General features: G+C 40.5%; 1 protein-coding gene across 2 annotated transcripts in view; it reads left to right on the top strand.

Annotated features, from left to right (window-relative positions):
* Nucleotides 1–19702, top strand: part of C1qtnf7 (C1q and TNF related 7) — a 90465-nt gene extending 70763 nt beyond the window's left edge. Inside the window, exons 1-3 of one of the 2 annotated variants that reach the window (XM_051200338.1) lie at nucleotides 6176–6250; nucleotides 13112–13357; nucleotides 18616–19702. In XM_051200338.1, the coding sequence (XP_051056295.1) occupies nucleotides 6220–6250; nucleotides 13112–13357; nucleotides 18616–19247 (909 nt within the window). In that variant the 5' untranslated portion in view covers nucleotides 6176–6219 and the 3' untranslated portion in view covers nucleotides 19248–19702. Of the gene's footprint in view, nucleotides 1–6175; nucleotides 6251–13111; nucleotides 13358–18615 lie in introns of those variants that run through there. The other variant, XM_051200339.1, reaches the window with a different exon arrangement.
* The last annotated feature ends 2952 nt before the right edge of the window (nucleotides 19703–22654 follow it).

Below are 22654 nucleotides of genomic sequence, written 5' to 3'. Positions count from 1 at the left end.
ACTGTGAGCTGCTCCACTTGAAGCTCAACTCTTCGTCTTAGCTCCAACACTAACCCTGATGAAACTGCAGCCTGTGTGGAAGAGCAATGACTGTAATAGTATTCACTTGTGGGTTTCTCTTGGGCAGCTTCCTGTCATCTGTGCAGCTAGTGAACAAGCCCCCTTTTCTTGTCCTCATGAAGGTTGAAATGGGGCACAGCAACCTATCCAGCTTTTAGGAAAAGAAGACGAGGGTCATGTCCTGGGTACAGTGCCTGGCACACAGGAAGCACTAAATGCAAGAGAGCCATCAACTTCATTATCAACACATTACTGTTATCAGCCTCATTCTGGATGGCTTTATCCCCTTAGAACGAAGTTTCAGTCAAAATGTTTTCAAATCAGGTTCCTAGGTTCAATACAGCCAGTGCCTAGTGCATTCTAAACCCACTAATAAAGTATGTAGATTCCTACCAAATACTGTATGTTGGTATCTAGGCATCTGCACTGGCCTGCCTTTGGAGTTCTGACGGGATATGTCCTCAGCTGCTGCCACTAAGAAGAGCACCACCTGTGCATATTCACTAGGTTCTCTTTTAAAAGGGCGCTGCCCACCTCCCATCCTTCTCTCTCTTTTTCTCCCTCCCTCTGTATTCCTCTCTCTCTCTCTCTCTCTCTCTCTCTCTCTCTCTTTCTCTCTCTCTCTCTGCCTCTCATTCCTTTCTCCTGCTGCTTCTGTCCCCAGAGGCCGGTCTTCCCCCCACTCTCCTTTTTTCCTTTTTCTCCTTTTTATGATTCTTTCCCCCTAATTTAAAAAACAAAAACAAAAAAAATAATAAATCTGAAGTCTGTCACATGGTGTCTTCCCCTCTCAAGCTTTTCTTTTCTTACACCTTTGTTCACTGTGTGTTCTTTGTCATCATTGATTTGTATTTTCTTTGCGTCAAAAAGGATGAAGTATATTTAATCATTAGAATAGTTTTTAAACTGGCAAGTGATGTTGTTAATTTATCAAAAGTCTGCTATTTGGCTTCACTTTAGCCACAGACTTGAAGGGAAACTCTTGCCAAGATGGCGAAGACAGTACAGAAACATCAGGAGAGAGAAAATGGACAGTTGTCATAAGAATTAAGGTTATTGCCTTGATTATGGATCCATGCTTATCAGTGGTTGCCTAGAAAACCCAACCAGCATCAAAGACTAGTTTTTCTGCTCGTATTATCACATTTGATTGGAATTAGTTGTTAACTCAGCCAATGTGTACTGTGAATTTCTAAACTCCCATCCTTAGCTGTATATGGGTGATGTAAGAATGAATTAATCAAGATTATTGTTCAAAGATGCTCTTGGAGGGGCTGGAAAGATGGCTCAGTGATTAAGAGTACTTGGCACTCTTGCAGAAGACCAAAGTTCAGTTCATAACACCCTTGTCTAGGTAGCTCATAATCATATGTAATTCCAGCTCAAGGAGATCCAATGCCATATTCTAGCCTCCTGTGCACCTGCATGCACACATGTATGTATATGTATTTGTGTGTGTGTGTGTGAGTATACACATAACATAACAACAACAAAAACACAAAAAATAAATCAGAGTCCATTTTCTACTTCTGAGCATAGGTCCTGCCCTGAAGTGTGCTTGATATATGCAGATTCACTAAACAGGAGGAAACTTATTAGTTCTCTCCTAGAAGGTGTCAATTGCAAATAGTTTCTTGGTTAGGGGTGGGACTTCGCATCTCCCTTTCTCTGTGCTGTGGTTTTGTCTGGCTTGAATCTGCACAGGTCTCAAGCATGCTGTCACAGTCTCTGTGAATTCATATAAGCACTGGCCCTATTGTATCTGGAAGATGATGTTTCTTTGAGGTCATCTACCACATCTCGCTCTTTTGATTTTTCTGCCTCCTCTTCTGCTTAGATCCCCAAGCTTTGGAGGAAGGGGATTGATAGAGTCACCTGATTTAGGACATACTTTCACTTTCTGAACATTTTCTAGTCGTAGGTTTCTGTATTAATTACCACCTACTTCAAGAAGAAATATCTCCAATAAGGGATGAGCAATGCACTGATATATGGGTATAACAATGTATCTTCTTCCAGCCCTCAACGGATTGATTCCACTTCAGTGTCTTTGGAAGCTACCTTCCTTCACATGGCATTTGCTCCTGAGCACTGCTGGAGTGTGTGGTCTGTCGCTCTATGGCTGAACAGTATTCCATTGTGTGATTATATCACTTGGCTTATCCATCCTAGGGTTTGCCTTGACACCCAACCCACATTACTTGTAAACTGAAGGTCAGTGAGCAGTTCTGACTGCCCAAACGAGGTTGATGATGCCTGTTGAATAACAGCTAAAGCGGTCCTCTGATCTCCACCCACACGTACACATATATTACATGCACTCACATGCACTTATACATATACATGCATACACTAAAAGACCCTCTAAAGCTGACAAGTCTTAGCCACACCTAAGGCCCTCAGAGTGATGCTGCTTGCCCCATTATCTTTTATATTCCAAGATTCTAGGATGCCTTGTAATTCCCAAACTCTCTTGAAACACTATGACAGGTTTTGTTAGTAAAGGATAAGCTTGGACACTTGCTAGAAGCCTCACCCATGCTCAATGTTTCAGGACCCTGCAGATAAGTTTGGGACCATGTTCCCTCCCAAAACCCACAGTCCACAGTTAGACCTGCAGTCAACCCAAGTTTTCCTGAAATTTCTGTAATAAGTCCTAAGAGAGTTCTTTCTTCTAGCACATAGAAACTTTATTGGGGGAAAAAAATCTTGATTGGCACATAAAAATCATACGTCTGGATTTTTAGTGTACAAATGTAGTGGTTTATAAGAAAAGTATTTTTAAGATGTTTTGAACCTTACTAGGACATGCTCAGTTTTGGGCAAAGGGTCTCAAGAGCCAAGAGAGCTACGTGGTGTCAAGAAGATGAATGTTTCTCAGCTTCATGTAAATAATTATAGACAAAATATATAAAAACCTTATTCTTATTCATTGGCATTCTAGTTTAGTAGATCTGGTTTAGAACCACACAGCTGGGATTCATAGAAATGTCCAAATAACAGGGGAATTCAGGAGAGTCTCATAAGCATTTGAAAGCATCATGGAGAGCTTCTGGGGGAAGCAGTGGCAAGGAAAATGAAGATAGAACAGATGGAGAAAGTGGCTGCGGAGGACTTGGGTCATCAGGACCTGAAGCCACAAGGAGTATCATCAGCAAGACTCTGAGGCTAGGATGACAAGATTTGATTTCTCCCAGAGCTCAGTGCACCTGTGGAGGTAGGAGAAGGACAAATCTGTGAAGCCCACCAGACTGCAAACTGTTGGGTGCGGAAAACATGGTCTTGTTAGCAACATTCTAGAAAGAAAACATGTGTCATGGTGGAGCTTGTTAACTATAGATGGATGAGGCTCCCTTTGGTAATTAGAGAAAGACAAGAAAATGTAGTGAGGATTGAAGGAACTGTGCTTGTCATCTGCTCATTAAATATCAGCTGGAACCATCTTTTTAAAAGCAATGTTTGGTTACTAACAAAACGGTGTGTGTGTGTGTGTGTGTGTGTGTGTGTGTGTGTGTGTGTGTGTGTGTGTGTCCAGTGCTATAATGAACCACCTTAGGCCCACCATTGGAGGGCAATTCTGAACACAGTTTGCCAATTTTGTATTTTGTGAATGTCATGTTGGTACCTTTTAGTTAGCTATAGTGGAGTGTGCACATAGAGGAAATTGTAGCAACTGGAGTTATGAACTTCATTTTTCTCTTTTTTGAGAGCTTGAGTTATCAGAATGTTGATAGGGTGTTCTGGGAACATTGGATGGATTTGAAGGAGTTGAATTAAGTTTTAAAGCAGGTAAAAACTTTAAGAAAATAATAGTATGAGCTGAGAGAGGAAATTATATGCTTAGGAAAAAATAGAGGAAGACCTTGGCCTTGAGGCAAGTAGCCAGTAAAAATTGAATCTGAGGTATTACTGTAATTCAAAGCTCCCTTAAGCCTATTTTCTACCCATAACTTCTTACCAGTGCTTCCGAAATAAGTGTAAAAATACCTGCATGAGATAGACCTAAAAATATTGTCTACATCTGAGTTCTGAATACACTAAGAGGGCATGTCAAAGGTGCATTCTCTCTGGAGAGGAAAGTTCACAGAATCTTTAGGTTGTGTTAAGTCATCTGAAATGAAAAGTGATTTTAGAAAGGTCAAAAATCAAATATTGAATAGCATAAAAAATGCTATGGTCCTTTAAATATATGAGCAATATTTGCACATAAACTGTAGTAAACACTAGCCAGGTATTGTGGTACATGCTTTTAATCCAGGCACTTGGGAGGCAGAGACAGACCAAGCTTCATGAGTTCAAGGCCAGGTTGGTCCACAGAGTGAGTTTCAGGACAAACAAGCTATATGGTAACACCCCGACTCAGGAAAGAAATCTAAGGGGGACACACATGTAGAGTAGCAGTTACCAGAGGCTGAGGTCTGCAGTATCAGGAAGACAGAAAAGCAATGACTGGCTTTGATCAGACGGTAATGTAGACATAAATGGAAATACCACTGAACAGCACTATTGTGTGTTAACCAAATAATGCAACACTACAAGGAAATTAGAGAAATTGTGAATGGAACCGAGAGCAAATGTAAGTATCAGTAAATTGTGCCAACAAGTATCTAACTGAAGGCAGAGGATAAGAACACACCTCCCTGCTGGGCATGGTCACACACACACACACATACACACATACACACACATGCACACGTGCGCGCGGGCGTGTGTAACTGATGAAGCAGAGACAGGTAGATATCTGTGAGTTCAAGGCCAGTCTGATCTACAGACTGAGTTCCATGACAGCCAGAGCTACATGTTGAAACTCTGTCTTGGGGAAAAAAGAAGAATACACAGTTATTGGTCAACAAACTAGTTCAAGTTCCCCAGAAGAGATTATTCTATTCCAGACAATGAGGAAAACCTATTAAAGAAGTCATCACATGAAATTAAATAATTAATTAATCAGTTAATTAATTAAGAGGCTCCACCACCTAAAATTAAGCTTGTTCATGGCTGAAACTTAATGCATGTTATTAATACGTGTCAAGAAACTTAGAAACGGTTAGAAATAATTAAGCATAATTTTATTTGAGTCTGAGAAGTAAACCTAGAACTCTCTATGACTGGGAGTCTACACTGATTTAGAAGATAATGTACCTGGCTGGTGTTTAAGACTTTGTTTGCACATGCCATGATGGTGTTCAGGTTTTGAAAGTCAACAAATTTAAAGGATCTACATTCCATCTTGGAGGATGGATACTTAGAGGTAGTGTAAATCTCATAGGAATGACTGTCCACTCACATTTTTGTTCAAATCTTATATCAGTGTTCAATTTCAATTAGAATTCTTACTGTTGAGGAGAACTAGGAAAAAAACAGAATAAAAATGAGTTTTAAAATCACATAATTTCCATAAATGACATCATATATTACAGATTTCTGTTACCAAGGCAATATAAGAAATACATATCAGATGGAAACAAGGACATTGATTGCAGTAACATTGAACTAGCCAGGCTTTAAAGATGCATTCTGTCTTTGGATTTGTTAGAAAATGTTATCTATGAAGAAACAATGGAGTCTATATGTCCATCTCCTAAAACATGCAATCATCTGTCTATTCAGCAAAGAACAAAGAAAACATCAATACAGTTCTCACAGCCCTCTCTTTTGCAGTATATAGACAGAATAAAAGGCTAGCTTCCTGCCATATTTGCCAAGAGAGGGATGATGCTTCTTAGTCCCCATCTAAAAACCTCCACGTAGTAAATGCTGCTTTTCTCTAAGCAAACAACCAATTTCCAGTCAGTGAGTAATTTTTTTCCCGGAACCATCTTATTGGAAAATCAATGAAAAGAGGAAAAAAATTAAATAAGCAAATCTTTAAAAGAGGCCACAGCCAGAGAAATGGTAACCTTCCAAACTTACCAGTCAAGAAAAGCCGGCACTTCCAGCTTGTCCCAAACAAAACCATAATTTTAACTGACCCCCTGAGTTGAGCCTCGCTGGATGAATAACTTCCAGGGCCTCTGGCTCTTTGTGACTAAGCAAGAAGATTATTTTTAGCACAACTATTTGGAAATCTTTGAGAACTTGGACCCGCTATTCTGTCTGGTACCAAAGCAAGTTTCTCACTGAGCTCTCAGGAGAGATCCTGCCTTTTGTACACTGAAAATGCTGCAGCAGCCCACCCTCCCAGAGCACGGTATGGTGTTTATTCTACTTTTCAAAGCATTGGCAAATGTGGAGATCATGGCCCATCTTCACCACGATGGAGTCTTTAGCTCAGTAAGCTCAGTAAGAATCCAGAAAGTGAAGACCTAGCTGCTTGGCCATGGACTACGGCCTCTGGCCCTTGGCTCTCCTGCAGACCATCACAAAAGGGTCCTTGAGTGGGGATACAGTGTAGGGGTTAGTCTGTAGACTATAAAATCTTTTGCAAATGTCCAAGTTTCATTTTTCACTTCCATCATAGCACTTTACACAAAGCAGCTAAAATTATAAATCGTGAGCTGTTGTAGAAAATCCTAATGAGTGTGTATGTGTGCATGCATGTTTGTGTGTGTGTTTCATTCAAATTGTTGAGCTTATACTGTAGTTTAGCCTGTCATTTATTTCAGGGATGGGAGTTCATTTTGACAGGGAAATAAGCAAGCAAAGACATATCAAACCAGTTGTGTGGCCTTAAAGGGACCTGCAGAGGTCCAGGAGAAGAAGGGCCCTCATTTAAGTGTGAAAATTGGTTCTGCACAGGAAAATGGGGCATCAGAAAAGGAACTGGAGTGTAGAAATTTCAGGTCTCCTTCCTGTTCATACTCCCTCCTAGTGAAGCTAGAAGAACAGATTCTGATATTGAGCAATGCCTACCTCAGGGGCCAAGGAGAGGTCTTGTTTTTGGCCCTCCTCAATAGCCTCTCCTCTTCTTAATGATTTCCAGGCAAAGTGTATTTTGAACTTGAATTAATCAAATCCAGTATTCTCTCATGAGGTAATAGATGGATACTTGGTGTTTCCGACAAGATGTCAGTTCAAATCCTGGCTGTGCCATTTTGTGAATTATAATGGTTATGTCTCTGTGGATGTGACTTGTCTAGGAAAGATGAATAAAAGGAATCTTATAGTATCTGTTCTTTTTCTGACTTGAGTATTTTATGAGCATAGTGCCTTGAAAGCCCATCCATGTTGTGGCGTTCATCAAAATGTCCAATAATTTTTAAAGCTGTTGCATATGTGTGTCACAGTTTGTCTGTTAGTTAACACTTAGCTTGCTCCTTTTAGCAGTTGTGAATGCTGCTGCATGAATATAAGTATGCAAACATGAGTTTGAGTCCCTGTGTTTAAGTATTTGTAGCATTTTCCCAGAGGCGGAACTACTTGACCATATTTGAGTCCTTTAAGTATTTTCCAGCATCTTTGTTCTCCTGAATAACATCTTACATTCTTAGAACAAAAACCACAGTATTTATAAAGACATCTCAAACTACATATGTATTTTCTGGAGGCTCAGTCTTTACATTAATTTAATCAATGCCCCTCCAAGTGTTTCTTACAGCTAGTTTGGCAGGAAATGATCCTGTGACTAAAAATAAAATAAAAATTAAAAAGTGCATGCTACTTTATACTACACCCTCCCTTACAGATTTAGAATACATATTTACGTGAAAAGTCTGGCATATACATTTGTTCTTAAATGTATGTTTTAAAATCTAAAAACCTGTCTCTTTGTTATTCCTAAAGAAAAAGATTGGATAGAAAGTCATTTTGTTTAGCATTCAGGGCCTGTCTGAGATTAGCATTGTATCCAGAGCCTTGATTTTCTAAGTCCAAAGAAGCATAAAATCAGGGGAAAAAATTCATGCCAGTACATATTCTACATAGATTTGCATAATTCAAGCCAATGCTTGAAAGCATATTGTGAGAGAGGGGACTGCTAATGGAGATGTTTTCTCCTGGGGATTTAAAACATATTCTAAGGTTGGATTATAATGTGTATTGAGTCGTATACTTTGATTAGTTTTATGCTGTGCAAATTACATCTTTTCAAGCTGTCCAAAATCATTATAATGTAAAGTTTTGACTCATGTGGTTTGTTCTCAGTCAAAACAACCAAACTTTTTGTGATGCTTTAAATTTGGGGCAGTAGATGAAAATGGGTTGACAGGAAATGGTACTGGAAATGTGCAGTTGTATTGCTACATCGAAGTTTTTCATCAGGAAAAGCCGAGTAGACCAAATTTTTATGTGTGATAAAATAAAATGTGAGAACTGAAATAAATGTAAAATTATGTTTAGTATCTTGAAGTGTGGAAGGAATCTTCTACACACAATAAAGTATACACAATAAAGGTTTTAATAATAAAAATATTTTAAATGTATGTAAAAACAGGAACCGGAGATATGGCTCAGTGCTTGAGAGTGCTTGCTGCTCTTCCAGAGGACCTGGAAGAGTTATAGCACCCATGCCAAGCTTACAAGAAGCATCCATAGCTTTAGCTCCATGGGGTCCAACATCTCTGGCCTGTTCAGCTACTTGTATTCACATATATGTGCCAACACACTGAGACAAATAATTAAAAATACAATAAATCCTCTAAAAAGTGAGGAAAACCAATTAAAAAAAAACATTTTCTGCCTTTGTCTTGATGTGCATAAGATAGGTAAATACAAATATTCATTATACTAACATTTATAATAGCAAAAGAATGAAACTATCCCAAATGTCCATTGGCAGGACACAAATTAAATATAAAACATGTACATAACAGATATACCAGAGTCCCTGAAACAAAAAAAGTGTATTGTATCTATATGAAGAGATGTCAATATATACAGATGCACCAGACCTCAAAGGCCACATGCCTGGATTCAGTGAATCACAGAAAAACAGTAATAATTGTTTATCAATTTTCTGCAGCATATGTGCAGACTTTTCTTTATTATTCTATAAACAGTACAATTATTTACAAACATCCCCCATCATGTTAAATATTATAAGTAATCTAGTGGTAAGTGACTCAAAGTATACAGGACAGTGTGCATGGGTTATATGCAAACACAACGACAACTTATATCGGGGCCTTGAGCCTCCTTGGCTCTTGGTACCTATGGTGGGGTGATGGTCTTGGAACAAATTTCCCACCAACATGACTCATGTGATGATGGGGATGTCCTTCTGAGTGAAGCGAATATGTACTTCTATTATTGGTTGGTGAGTAAATGCTGATTGGCCATTGGCCAGGCAGGAAGTATAAGTGGGGCTAGCAGACTAAGAGAATGCTGGGAGAGAGTTGCCATGGAGATGCCATGTAGCCGCTGAGGGGGTAACACGCTAGAATATGACAGAACTCATCAATCAATAAGAAAAAGATCACTGCCCTTGTAGAGTTTGGATGCAGTGGGTCCTGTCTGAAAACAAATATCACAAGATAAAGATAGGAATAATCCAGTGGGTTGAGATGATAAATGCAATGGATAGCAAAAAAAATGGAGCAGGAAGAGGGAGGGCTGGCGGACAGAATATAGCACTTTACAATAAGACGAAAATGATTGTACTGAAAAGAAAGAGGTGAGGAATTAAGTCATACAGACATCTTGGTGCAGGGGTTTTACTCAGAAGGAGACTGAAAATGATCCTAAAGGGTGTTATACCAGGTTCCTTTAAGGGACACCAAGGAATCCATTGCAACTAAATCTGGGACTGTGGAATCAAATCAAAGATGAAGAAACAGAATTTAAGGAGGCCTGTGAGGATCAAGTAGATCTTGTAGCCATAACAATGTTGACTCTTAGAGGAAATGAAGAGCCATCGTGGTGAGGTCATTATAGTTTCCCATGGTAACCCATGCTCTCTCATCTTCACAAATGTACTGGGTCCTGAGACTTGCACGATTCCTCACCATCATCCCACATCATGCAGGGAGCACCACAGCACCTTGTCCCTCCCAGCTGATGACTGTTAGTACATTATCAGCTGGAGTGATGCTCAAAGGTTCTAACTGGAGCTGCAAGCATGCATTTAGACTCCTGCCCCAGACAGCTCTCTAGTGCTTTTGTTGATGAGAAGCAGTCCACTCATTCAATGACAAACAGTGCCAGTGGCTTTAATTGATTCTTCCTTTGAGTATATGCTGCTGCTATCAGTGAAGTATTCTCTCTTCCAAACACGTTCAAACTAGGCTTCCTTGTCTACCACTACCCAGATCCCAGTTCACTCCTCTTCCATACCACCACCAGTGCCTGGGCTCCCCAAAGCTCCTTTTCTCCCAATATTCTCATGTCTTCCTTAGAAATCTTAAAAATGCCTGTTGCCCTCAGTCTACAGCCTTCAGTGCTCTCTATGTATGTGGTTAAAAACCTCCTCCTGAGCATCCACTTTAAGTGTGTTCCCCAAAGAAGATCTGGAATTGCAATCAAAGCATCCAGTTTTAACAATAGTAAAGATTGTGCATAGGATTCTCCTTATATTATTTTTTATCTGAGTCTTCTTCAAAACAGCTCATATCTTGTTTTCTAAAAAAAAAAAAAAAATGCATTTTGACCATAGCCTTTCCAACTTCCAAGTCCTGCCATGCTCCACCATGTCTCATTTTCCAATTTATGCCATATCTAAATGTATGTCATATTTATATATGAGAGAGATAATTACATATATATAGCTGTAAAATTGTTTTATATATGTATATATGTGTGTGTGTATATATATATATACACACACATGCGTGTGGTGTGTGTGTGTGTGTGTGTGTGCTGTCTACATGTGTGAGTTTGGGGCTGACCATTAGTGATTAGACACCATATCATAGGACTTGTCTCTTCAGAAAACTAACTCTCCCTCCTAACTCTCCCTCAGCAGCCGTAGACTGCCTATAGCTTCTCACCTGAGGGGTGGGGCAGGGAATACACTGTAGCCTTATCCCTATTCACATTGGGATGTTGACTTGTGTGCTCTTGTGGAGGGCTTGGCAGGCAGCCATAGATGCTGAGATGTTTGTGGGAACCACACCCCTGAAATGTCCAACCGGCACTGTTTTGCGGCACTCCCCCTGATCCTCTTATTCTTACCATCGCTCCAGTCCCTCTTCATGGGGTTCCTGAAGAGCCTATATTGCTATCAGAACCGCAGGGTTTGTCAGAAAGTAGAACACTAGGACCAGTGGTTTGAGATTGGTACTTGCCCTCCTCAAGGGTGTGATTTAACAGGATGTTCCAGTGTTAGAAGCTTGATCCCACTGTGGTGGTTGTGACAGGCAATGGTAGTCTCTAAGGGGTGGAGCCCAGGGCAAAGTCACAAAACAGGTTCTGTGCATTGTTCTGACTTCCTGTCTCCCCGCCCCTGCCACCTGGAGACTATATGCCATGGTGTGATGTAGCCAAGATGGCCTTTGAGATGGACTTTGTGCCGTGTGCTTTTTCTGCCTTCAGATTTTCAGCCTCCAGACTGTTAACTAAATCGGGCATTTCATTACAGTAGCAGAGCCTACACTGATTTTATATTGTATGGCAGGTCCAGCACATAGAACAGGACAAAAGTGTTTTAATCCTTTGATAGCAGGATCTGGGAACACTGGATACATTGTCTAAGCATTTTTGATGCTAAGGTCTGAGATTATTCCGAAATCTCACGTACACTTTTTAGGTTGTTAATCCTGAACTGGGGCAAATTTGGGGGATATAATTCCAAGATGTTACAATCTTTCCATGGCCACCATAAAAGGGGGCGTGCCTTTTAAATTTTCTGGAGTAGCTGTCAAAATACCATCTGGTCAGTTTCACCACATTTTATCATCATTCCCTTCAGAGGGCGTTGTCCAGGTGAAGCACTGTGAAGATTCTGTATGAAAACATAGGCCACCCCCCACAGCAACACCTACATGCACTCTCCCATTGAAGAAACTGCTCACCCATAAGGGAATAAGACACCAAGTCCTGTTAGGTTAGACTTAAAGAGACCTGCGTCTATTCACACAGTGCATGTGGTACTGTGCATGGTTTAAGTTCACACAGCTCCTTAATTGACCCCCAGTGCTAACAACTTAATGGGACATGGCGGCATTATATCCTGCAGCTTTTAAATTAAAGTTTCAGACTCCCCCAGGATACGCACAGTACTGCAATTAGCACTAATTGGCATTACACATGATTAACAAGTGAAAAACATGTTGTTGTTTTTTATTCCTGAAAATGATTCTTTTCTCCCATGAATTCTAAAAACCTGATGGACTTATGCGAAGACGAGTAGGATGACACCCAGTGTGTGTTACATTAGCACAGCTCTGTAAACAACTTCTATACATGCAAGAGAGGAGAAAGACAGTAATTAACGTTATAGACAATTGGTCCTAAAAGAGCTCAAGTCAATGTTAACTGTCAAACACAGGATTGGCCCAAAGTCGCTTTTCTCCACAACATACACACACACACACATACACACACACACACACACACACACACACACACACACACACAAGAAGACTGGGAACATACACTAAACTATAGAGGGCAATTAGTTATCTCTGAGCAGTGTCGACTGTGCTGATGTTTATCAGTGTCATTTGAATGCGCCATTTTCCTTTTATAGTGCAAAAGGAAAGGTTGTTTTGCTAAATCCATTCATTGTTGAAGAATAAATGCAGCAATGTGATCAGAATGTTTTCTTTAATATTTATTTTCTTTTACTTTATATGCATTAGTGTTTTGCCCGCAAGTACGTCTGTGTGAAAGTGTCAGATCTTGGAAGTTAAAGTGTTGAGTTGCATGAGGCTACTGGGATTTGAACCCAGGTCCTCTGGAAGAGCCATCAGTGGCCTTAAATGCTGAGTCATCTCTCCAGCCCCATAAAATGTTTTCATCCTTCATGTATGTCAGTCTCTGTATTAGGCACTGAGGATTCTGTGACAATAATGGATTGACAGCTTCTTAAATCATGAGAGGAAGCAGGGTTCTAGACATGAGGAAAATCAAATGCTGGGGGAGGCTGCTGCACACACCCATTCTGTAGTTCTCACCAACTACGCCATGCCAAAGCCTGTCCCTGGACAGTGCACTAATGTCTGTCCTTCTCTTCTAGAGCCCAAGATGATTGTCCTGCTCTACGTGACAAGTCTTGCCATCTGTGCAAGTGGACAACCTCGGGGCAATCAGGCCAAGGGAGAGAGCTACTCTCCAAGGTACATCTGCAGCATTCCTGGCTTACCTGGGCCCCCAGGCCCTCCTGGAGCAAATGGCTCCCCTGGGCCCCATGGTCGAATCGGCCTCCCTGGAAGGGACGGTAGAGATGGCAGGAAAGGGGAGAAAGGAGAAAAGGGCACCGCAGGTAAGGCACGATCTGCCGCTCCTTTAACATCTCCCTTGGTTGCTTCTTCTCCGTGGGAACTACTCCTTCAACCACTTCATTAATCATAACAATTTACTTTACCGGGGCTATGTTTCAAATGCTGCTTTAACTCATTCCAGCCTTAGTTGGCTACAGTGACAACTTAGTCATTGTAACACCCGGAAGTTAGGAAACCTGAGCCTGGTGAAAGGCACTGTGGGAGATTCATAGACCAGCATGCACTGTGCATGACTGCTGGAGCTGGACTTCCAACAATTGATCCCTGGGATGACCGGACTACCGCTGGGTGAATAGACAAACAGATGGGCCAGAGCGGGGAAATCTTCCAGATTTTTCAATGTATGCAGCTAGAAGGACAATTGTGTCATATAGCCGGCCCTCGCTCAGCACTCTCTCATCCGCCCTGTCACATAGCTCTGTGCAATAGTACAATTGTCCTCGAGTCTTCCATAATTTTCAGGCTTTTCCTCCTACAGACAAGTCAGCCTGGGAAGCTTGCCAGACTCCACAGTCCTTCAGAAGTAACCAAATTGAAATTCTCCAGAGGTTGTGTTAACTCTACAAAAGCAAGGAATTTGGAATCAATCTTTGAAAACGTGCTGCTGAGTGCACAAGTTAGACAAAAGATAAGAAGGAAAAATGTACATAGATCTAAAAAATATGCCTCTACCCAATCACCACACCTGATTTACTGGGGTTCTGTGAGATGGTGCTATAGCATACATTCAGATTATTGGCTAATGTGTCATTTCCAAATACTCCATGCAGAACACATGGGGCAAGTCAATAGCTGTCAGACGTGTGAGCATTGTTCAATAGTAAAGAACCTTGTGTAAAGATCCGATGTCAGATAAACCTTGAATTTGGAGCTTAGATGTAGTTATTCAAAGGCGGCTGTCTATAAGGTAGCTCATGTGAATACAAATTATTACTGAGCCATGATTGTAAATATCCTTAAAATTCTATGACACACACAGATTATAGTTCTATATGACCAACCCTTTCAGCTTGCTATGTCTGAAAGGAAGAATGTAATCACACAAGCATCAGCACCAGAAAACACACTCAAACCTTGGCTCTTTCAGGTTACTTTACCTAACATCCTTGGGCAAATAACCTCTTTGAACCTCATTTGTAAATTTGCAGGAGTAATGGCAATTGTGAAGTTTGAGGGTAATCATATACGCAGAATGCCCCATAGAAAGATTACCATGTGCTAAGTATTTGGTAAATGTTACATTTTGTTAATTATTACATTTTGATCCACAGGCCCAACGTAAGTCTGTGGCTACTCAAAGCCACAGAACAAACAAAAAATGATTAATATACTCATAAAGTAGTTCTACTGTTATTTCAGATAGAATTTAATGTCCTTAAGTGCTACAGCTTTAGCCCTATGTGGTCAGGGATAGCCTTGTATACATCAATCTGTTCATCCCTCTATGTATCCATGCACTATTTACTCAGGAACATTTTGTGTATCTCTAACTACCAACTTTTATTCCTGGAGAGTATGTTTTAGCCTCCACACCAATGTCATTTAGTGCTGAATAATTTTATGGCAGGGTGAGGTGTCTGACAGCATGTCCTTGGATATCAGTGGCACACCACTCCCAACTGTAGTAACCAAATATGGAGCTAGGCCATTGGTTCTCAACCTGTGGATTGTGACCTCTTTGAGAGACAAATTACTCTGTCACAGGGGCCAGATATTAGATATCATGCACTGTTATGATTCATAACAGTAGCAAAATTAGTTAGGAAGTAGCAAACAAGTAATTTTACGGTTGAGGGTCACTACAATATGAGGAACTGTATCAAAGGGTCAGAGCATTAGGAAGGTTTGGACACTGAAAACTGTCCCCAGGGACATGGATAATTGAGAAACTGGGAACACAGACATTTGTCAGGGAGTGGAGGGAAAAGGCTATCTAAGGCATCTTGTAATAGCTCCAAATACTGCTCCATTTATTAAGAACTCACTACGTGGTGGGAACTTATTTATTTTGGCATTCACCATTAACTACAAATGAAACTGTTGAGATTCAAAAAGAAAGTGACTTTTCCAACTGAAGACTATGTGAATCCAACAAACACACCTAAGGCTATGCCTGACTCAGAGAGGAAAGATGGGGCTGACTGTAATTGCGAAGAGGTACACATATCACCCCAAAACCACATTTGTAGAGTGGCTGGAAATGAGTCCGAGGCTGGGAAGTGCTACCCAGTGCTTCCTCTCCAATGACAGTACAGAACCTTTCCATTTGTGTACCTTTCTTGGGTACCAGGTTGCCTTCACCTCAACAAAATCCAAGAAGAACTTGTATTCCTTTTCCAACTTAGCTACCCTAAACTAGGTAGCCAATGAAGAGATTATCACACCAAATTATAAATTCTCTGCAAAAACATATCTCACTGGTCTGTAGCAATCACCACAATATATTAATTACATTCAATTAAATCTGAATCCATGCTCATTCAAATATCACTAGAACTATCTCATAAAGAATCCTTGTATTTTTTTTTTATTGCAAGCCTAGTCTCTAACAACTGAGCCATCTCTCAAACCCTCATATACTGAGTCCCTATCATATATGGTAAGTGTGCAGACAATACTATGTGGTTCTAAACTTAAGGTAGATGTGTGCATAGATTCATTGTTGGAAAAAAAGGAAGGAAGGAAAGAAGGAAGGAAGGACAAATGGATGGCTATATAGATGATGCATGGATGAAAGAAAGGATAAAAATTATTCTAAAGATAAAATCTAGGTAGACCCCTTTGAGGGAGAACTAAAAAGAAATATATGGCTAAACTTATGTACATAAACATAGTTTAATCCTTAATACATAACGATTTATCCTTTTTCTTCTCTTGAATATATAGTCACCTGGTCCATGGGGAAATTCTCCATATAAATAAGAAAAAGCCCTATATATTATTATTACATTTACTCCATGACTAGATGTATCTGCAGTTCGGAGTATTAAATATGTATTACAATAGAAAATTTAAGCACTGAGGTTGTTAAGAGTTCCTCATACTTATAATTTTCATTTCATTATTTATGAGCTGCCTTCAATAAATTTTCAAGAGAATGAGACCTCAAGCAACCTACTCCTAACCTTTATTTCAGCGACTGGGAAGCCTAAGCCAGGAGGATCTTAGCCTTTCTTCAAATTTACTACTCGATCCACAGTTAAAGTGGGTTCTACCTCAGACATGCTGAGTCACTGTTGACTGTGTTGCCCACTAAGTTGGAGTAGACTTATATCCAATGTCTCTGTATCGCAAAAGGAGCCCTTGAGCCAGAAAATCTTATAAGCACCATGATTTGAGTTTGTAACGAACTCCTATGATCAAAACTGTTACTGAGACAAGAATAGTTTCACTATTATTGTACTGAAGATCAACGATGAAGGCAGAAAAAGTTAAGCTACTGTTGAACTTAGATACAAATTTCAGACTTTGCAGTCTTTGATTTGTGAGCAACAAAAGAAAGTTTATATTCCATTTCTACCCCAGAGAGTTGAGCCCTGGTGAAGCTCAGAGACATCTGCCATGTGTGTTCTGCTTGGACCAGTAGAGTTTCAACTTCACAGGACTGTTTGCATTGAGGGGATGCAACTGTAGTTGATGAGAATGCTGATCTTGTCTCACCAACAGCGGTGACATTCATTGACAATAACCTCCAGGCATCATAAATTCTTAAACAGCCACTTTCATAAGGATTAAAGCACCATGCTTGACATTTTAAGGGTACAGTTTTAATTCTCCTAAACTTGACATTGCCAAGGTACTTACTTGTTAATTTTGCCAATTAACAGGGAAAAAAAATCAAGTTATCACATGCATGCACTGAAGTATGTACTTCACTCCAATAATTGATATCAAAGCACCATCAGGATAAAGGGCTTAACAGATCAGAGTCCCTGAGAAGAAAGTCCTGGTTACAAGAGAAACCATGCATTAACAATGCATTTTCCTGAATAACATAAAAGTAAACAACCGAAGACCAACAATTTGGATACTTCGGGGAGAAATACTATTATCCAAGTACTATTTGTGACATGGATTTGGTCACAAATATTAAAACCCTCATTATACTAATTATTGTTGTTTTATAAAATGAAGAAAAAAGTCAATTTTGCTGATGGCTTTCAGTCAAGATCGCTTTTTCTCTACAGTTAGCCTCTAGTTAACCTACAGGTGTAAAGATTTGGACAGACAGAAAGCAAGCCTAAAATTGGTTGAAATTCCTTCTCATCCCGTTTTCTTTATGTAAGGGGGCCCAGAGAGGTTAGGGAATGAGCCTAAAGTGGGACATTCAGTGGAAGGGCTAACTTCAAGGTAAGAGGCATTTAGATGGAGGGGACCAAGACACTATGAGGCTGGAAAGGCTTAGGATCCTTCTAATCCTGATATGTAGTCAAGTCTCTTTGCCTCCTGGGAACTCAGTTTTCTCCTGCAAAAGAAGGACTGTAGAATAGGCAAGCAGTCGGCATTTTAAAGTAGCTTATGATGCCCCAACATTCCAGGGTCACCTACAGCTTACATATTCAGCCCAACACATTTCCCAGAGGATGGTACCCAAGCTCCAGAGTTGGGCAGGCATGAGTTCAGATCGCAGCTCCATCACTTAGTAGCTCCAATCTCTTGATTCAGTTTCCTCATCTGCAATGAGGTTATTAATTCTTAGGGTTTTTTATGTTGTTGTGAGATTTAAATGAGATAATGGATGCAGATGAAACATTTAACCTTGGTCCTAGCAGAGAGTAAATAGTTGATAAATATCGAATTTGATTTTGATTAATTATCTTATTATTAACACTAACAGGGATAGAATGAGAGAAAGACTAAGCTGTCTTCAAAGAATTGTCTGGTTCTGTCTCCCCTCCAGACTCACTCTGGGAAAAATACCAGCATGCCCTCTGAAGCCTTTCCGTGTTGACAAGTACCTGGCTATGACTAATATGCACCAGGTGATATGTCTTCAAAATAATAGCGTATTAGTTTAATCAATCAGGGTCTAACTGAAGTCTCAAATACTGGAGAAAATCTAAGTGGTTTCTCTATTCTCATTTTTAGTATACCAATAATTTCCCAAGGCTTTTTAATTAGCAGGAAGATGTTGATAACTGACTGAAAAGATGTGATTAGAGTGTGTTAGCAGTGTGGCGGTATGTTGTTTGTGACTCTCTAGAAGAACTATTGATTTAGCCATTAATTGTTTTTGAAGGTCTAAAAGGTAAGACTGGACCCCTGGGCCTTGCTGGTGAAAAAGGAGACCAAGGAGAGACTGGGAAGAAAGGACCTATGGGACCAGAGGGTGAGAAAGGAGAAGTCGGCCCAGCTGGGCCTCCTGGCCCAAAGGGAGACCGAGGAGATCAAGGGGACCCAGGGCTGCCTGGAGTGTGCAGATGTGGAAGCATTGTGCTCAAATCTGCCTTTTCAGTTGGCATCACAACCAGCTACCCAGAAGAAAGGCTGCCCATCATATTTAACAAGGTCCTCTTCAATGAGGGGGAACACTACAACCCCGCCACGGGGAAGTTCATTTGTGCTTTCCCGGGGATCTATTACTTTTCTTATGATATCACATTGGCCAATAAGCACCTAGCAATTGGGTTGGTACACAATGGGCAGTACCGAATAAGGACCTTTGATGCCAACACAGGGAACCATGATGTGGCTTCAGGGTCCACAGTCATCTACCTGCAGCCAGAAGATGAAGTCTGGCTGGAGATCTTCTTCAATGACCAAAATGGCCTCTTCTCAGACCCAGGCTGGGCAGACAGCCTATTCTCTGGATTTCTCCTCTACGTTGACACAGATTACCTGGATTCTATATCAGAAGACGATGAGCTGTAATCCGGACTGCAGACCTGAATGTTGCACCATGAATACCACGTGGCTTACACTTTGATTTGATCTGGGGTGCTGGAAGGGTGGAGCAAGCAAGAATAGGATTCGGGAACTCCTTTTACAGACAGCTCTGGCAGAGTTTATCAAAGTAAGACAAACCACCAACCAGTTGAAATCACAACAAAATGAACAGTATAAAATAACCCCAGACGTGAACCCCTCGAAAGTAATGACGATAAATTTTTAAGTAAATTAAAGATAATGTTGACAAATTTGAATGTGCTTGGCGATACAACCAGCTGGTAGTGACACTGCCTCATTAAATATTCATGGAACTCCAGTTTTGTTTATTTAGGATAATCATAACAATATAGACAAAAAATCTTTGACAATTCTCAAGAGTCAAAAAAAGTAAAAGATGCTAAGAATTGTCTAACAAAATAAAATGGAGTGATAAATTTCTTTATTCCTTTATGCTTTTATATGTACACTCAACAACTTTGTGTGTACATGCACATATGTGTGAGTGTGTGTGTGTGTGTGTGTGTGTATGTGTAAACCAGAAGACAACATCAGCTGTCACTCCTGAGGTGCCATCCACCTTGTTCACTGAATCCAGAGCTCATTTATCTGGGTAGCCTGGCTGCCTAGTGAGTCCCAGAGACTACCTGTTCTCATCTCTCCAGGGCACGGACTACAAGCACATGCCCCCATGCCAGGCTTGTTTTTTACATGAGTTCAAACCCAGGTCCTCAGGCATATGACCCACACACTTTACCAACTATGCTATCAACTCAGCCCTTGGCAGCTCTTTACTGAGAGTACATAGAGTGGACACTGAATGATGATCAGACCCAGAGGGGTGGGGAGAGGAGTGGGGGAACAGTCACAGTCTTATTTCGATCGGGCTAGTGTGTGGTGAGCACTCTGCCGCAGCTGTATGTTATAAGCACTGTGACAAACAGGTTGATTCATGAGAAACACAGAACCCATGACTTCTGTGGCTGGAAGCCAAAGATATCACACACAGGAAAACACTAGGCATGACAAGGTATGTTTCTGTGTGTATAACTAACGGAGGGGGAAAAGGGGGCCAGGTCAGCTTCTACATTCTCCTCATCCCACCTGACATGCCACTGTTACTTTCAGTTGAGAAGGAGTGAAAGACAGAAACAGGGGAAGCCTGAGAAGGGAAAAGGAAATAATAATTGGAAAGAAATGGACATTAACCCAATGCTTTAATCTGATAGTACAAAACGGGTTCTTCCAAGCAAGGGCACCACTTAAGTTATGGGGGGGGGGAATGTTTCTCATGGATTACCTAGAATTAGGATGCAGCAAAGCACATGCCCCTAGACTTATGAATGAGCAGAGTGAAGAATGAACAGGAAAGAGGGTGGATGAATGTGGGAACAAACTATTGGTCTTCCAAGCCCCTCACTTCCTTGTTAGCACTTGCTGCCCATTGGGATTCCCTGCTTTATCTCAACCATGATTTTGTCTTTCATACCACTCCTTAGGTCTATAGTAATGATATTCCCCTTGCCTTTCCCTCCCTATATGTTCTATGTATCCTTCTCCTTGCTTATTAAGGATTTTAATCCCTGCTATGCATGAAACACCATACTGGGTTCTGTGACAATAAGGAAACACCACGATGAATATAGCCTAGTCCCAAGCATCAGATCCCTAAGAAGACAAGAAATTGCATGCACACTCACACACCCAAACACAAGTCCCCACACTCAGGAAAAGGACATGTTAAGTGTTTGCTTCCAAATTCTGAGGTGCTAGAAGACCAAAGAAATGTCTGACCACCCAATCTTAAATGACAAAAGGACTTGGAGTGGCCCGAGTGGGAAAGAGCACACAGACATGTAATTGTGTGGATGGATGAGGATGAGAACGAGACCAGAGAGGGGGATCAGTGGATCTGTTCCAGGAGGGTACTCTCCTTATGAGAAAGGTCTCGAGGTGGGGCACTATCTTCATTGAAGGTGACACTTATAATGATCACACAGCCTGTGTATATCAAGTCAGTGTTCAATGCCTACCTGGAGTCCACTGTATTCTGCCTGCTGAACTCTCTCTACTTGTTGTTCCGAGTCAATCCATAGGCTCAGGGGACAACAGCATGATGAATAGACAAAAAAGAGGAAAAGGTCAGTTGGAGACAGTCACCATCTATTGGAAAACAGCCACTGCTGGAATCCCAGGCAATATAGTGTACAAAACATTCAACAGAAATGGGCAATAAAATATAGCCCACTTGAAAGCTGATGAAATTGAAATGCAGAAACTATTCAGACTGTCTTGACCCACAATGTTGCCGTATAACTAAAACTTTACTCTGACTGAGATCTACTGATACAGTTTTAAACAAAGTCTTGTTAAATAGATGAAGATGAAGTTGAACACTTGATCCATTGCACCCCAAGTGTTGGGAATCCAGGCGTGCCCCACCATGCCCAGTGTACATGGTGCTGGGGATGAAACCTAGGGCTTTGCAGATGCCCAGCAAGCTTTCTACCAGCCGAGCACAATCCCATCCTAACCAATGCGTTATTGTTTCAACATTATCTTTTAAGTGATTCTTCATTGCAAAATCTATTTCAAGTAGATTTTTAAAATAAAGTTTCCTTCATTGGTCTTATGCCCAATATAAATTTATTTTTAAATTAATAGCAGGATGAAGATGAAGGTTAGACCACTGCTGTGGGGAATGAAAAGCAGGTTTCATATTAAAATGATAAAATTAAAAAAACTTTCAGAAAATGTTTGTGTCTTTTCATCCTTAAAAAAAGTTCTCAGGCATCATTTTCATACATCTGTGGATATTTATGTAAAGAGAGAGAAGACTGTTTTGTTTCTAAAAAAAAAAAAAAATCAATCCATGTCTCATTCCTATCATTCTTGGTAACAACTACCTTGTAATGAATATGTATCAAGTCATATTTCTACTTTATATACTTCCTCATCCCAGAATGTCATGAGCCCTCAGCAGACACTGAATCTGCCAGAAACTGACCTTGGACGTCCAAGCCTTCATAAGTATAAGAAATAAATCTAAGTTGTTTATAGATACTCAGTCTGAGGTATTTTGTTATAGACTAAGACAGTCCTGACAGCAATTATGCCCTCGTGTTACAAGTGGAGAAATAGGAACAGAGAGGATTAGATACGTATGAAGTAAATCCTAAGTGCAAAGTAGGCCTGGGGTGTCTGGCATGGATTAGGAACAAAGTTCATCTTCCTATTCACAGCTGTGGAATGCCATCACCACACTGGCTTCCCAAGAGTGACAAGCTACACTGTTCATACATGTTTTTGTTTGTCAATCTGATAGAGAAATATTCCTGTCCATCTTCATAGATCAGAACTCTACCTGATATAGTATGTGCTCAATAAAATTA

Source organism: Phodopus roborovskii, unplaced genomic scaffold (genome assembly GCF_943737965.1).
Source record: "Phodopus roborovskii unplaced genomic scaffold, PHOROB, whole genome shotgun sequence".
NCBI classification, from domain to species: Eukaryota; Metazoa; Chordata; class Mammalia; order Rodentia; family Cricetidae; genus Phodopus; species Phodopus roborovskii.
This window is presented reverse-complemented; position numbering and strand designations above follow the sequence as displayed.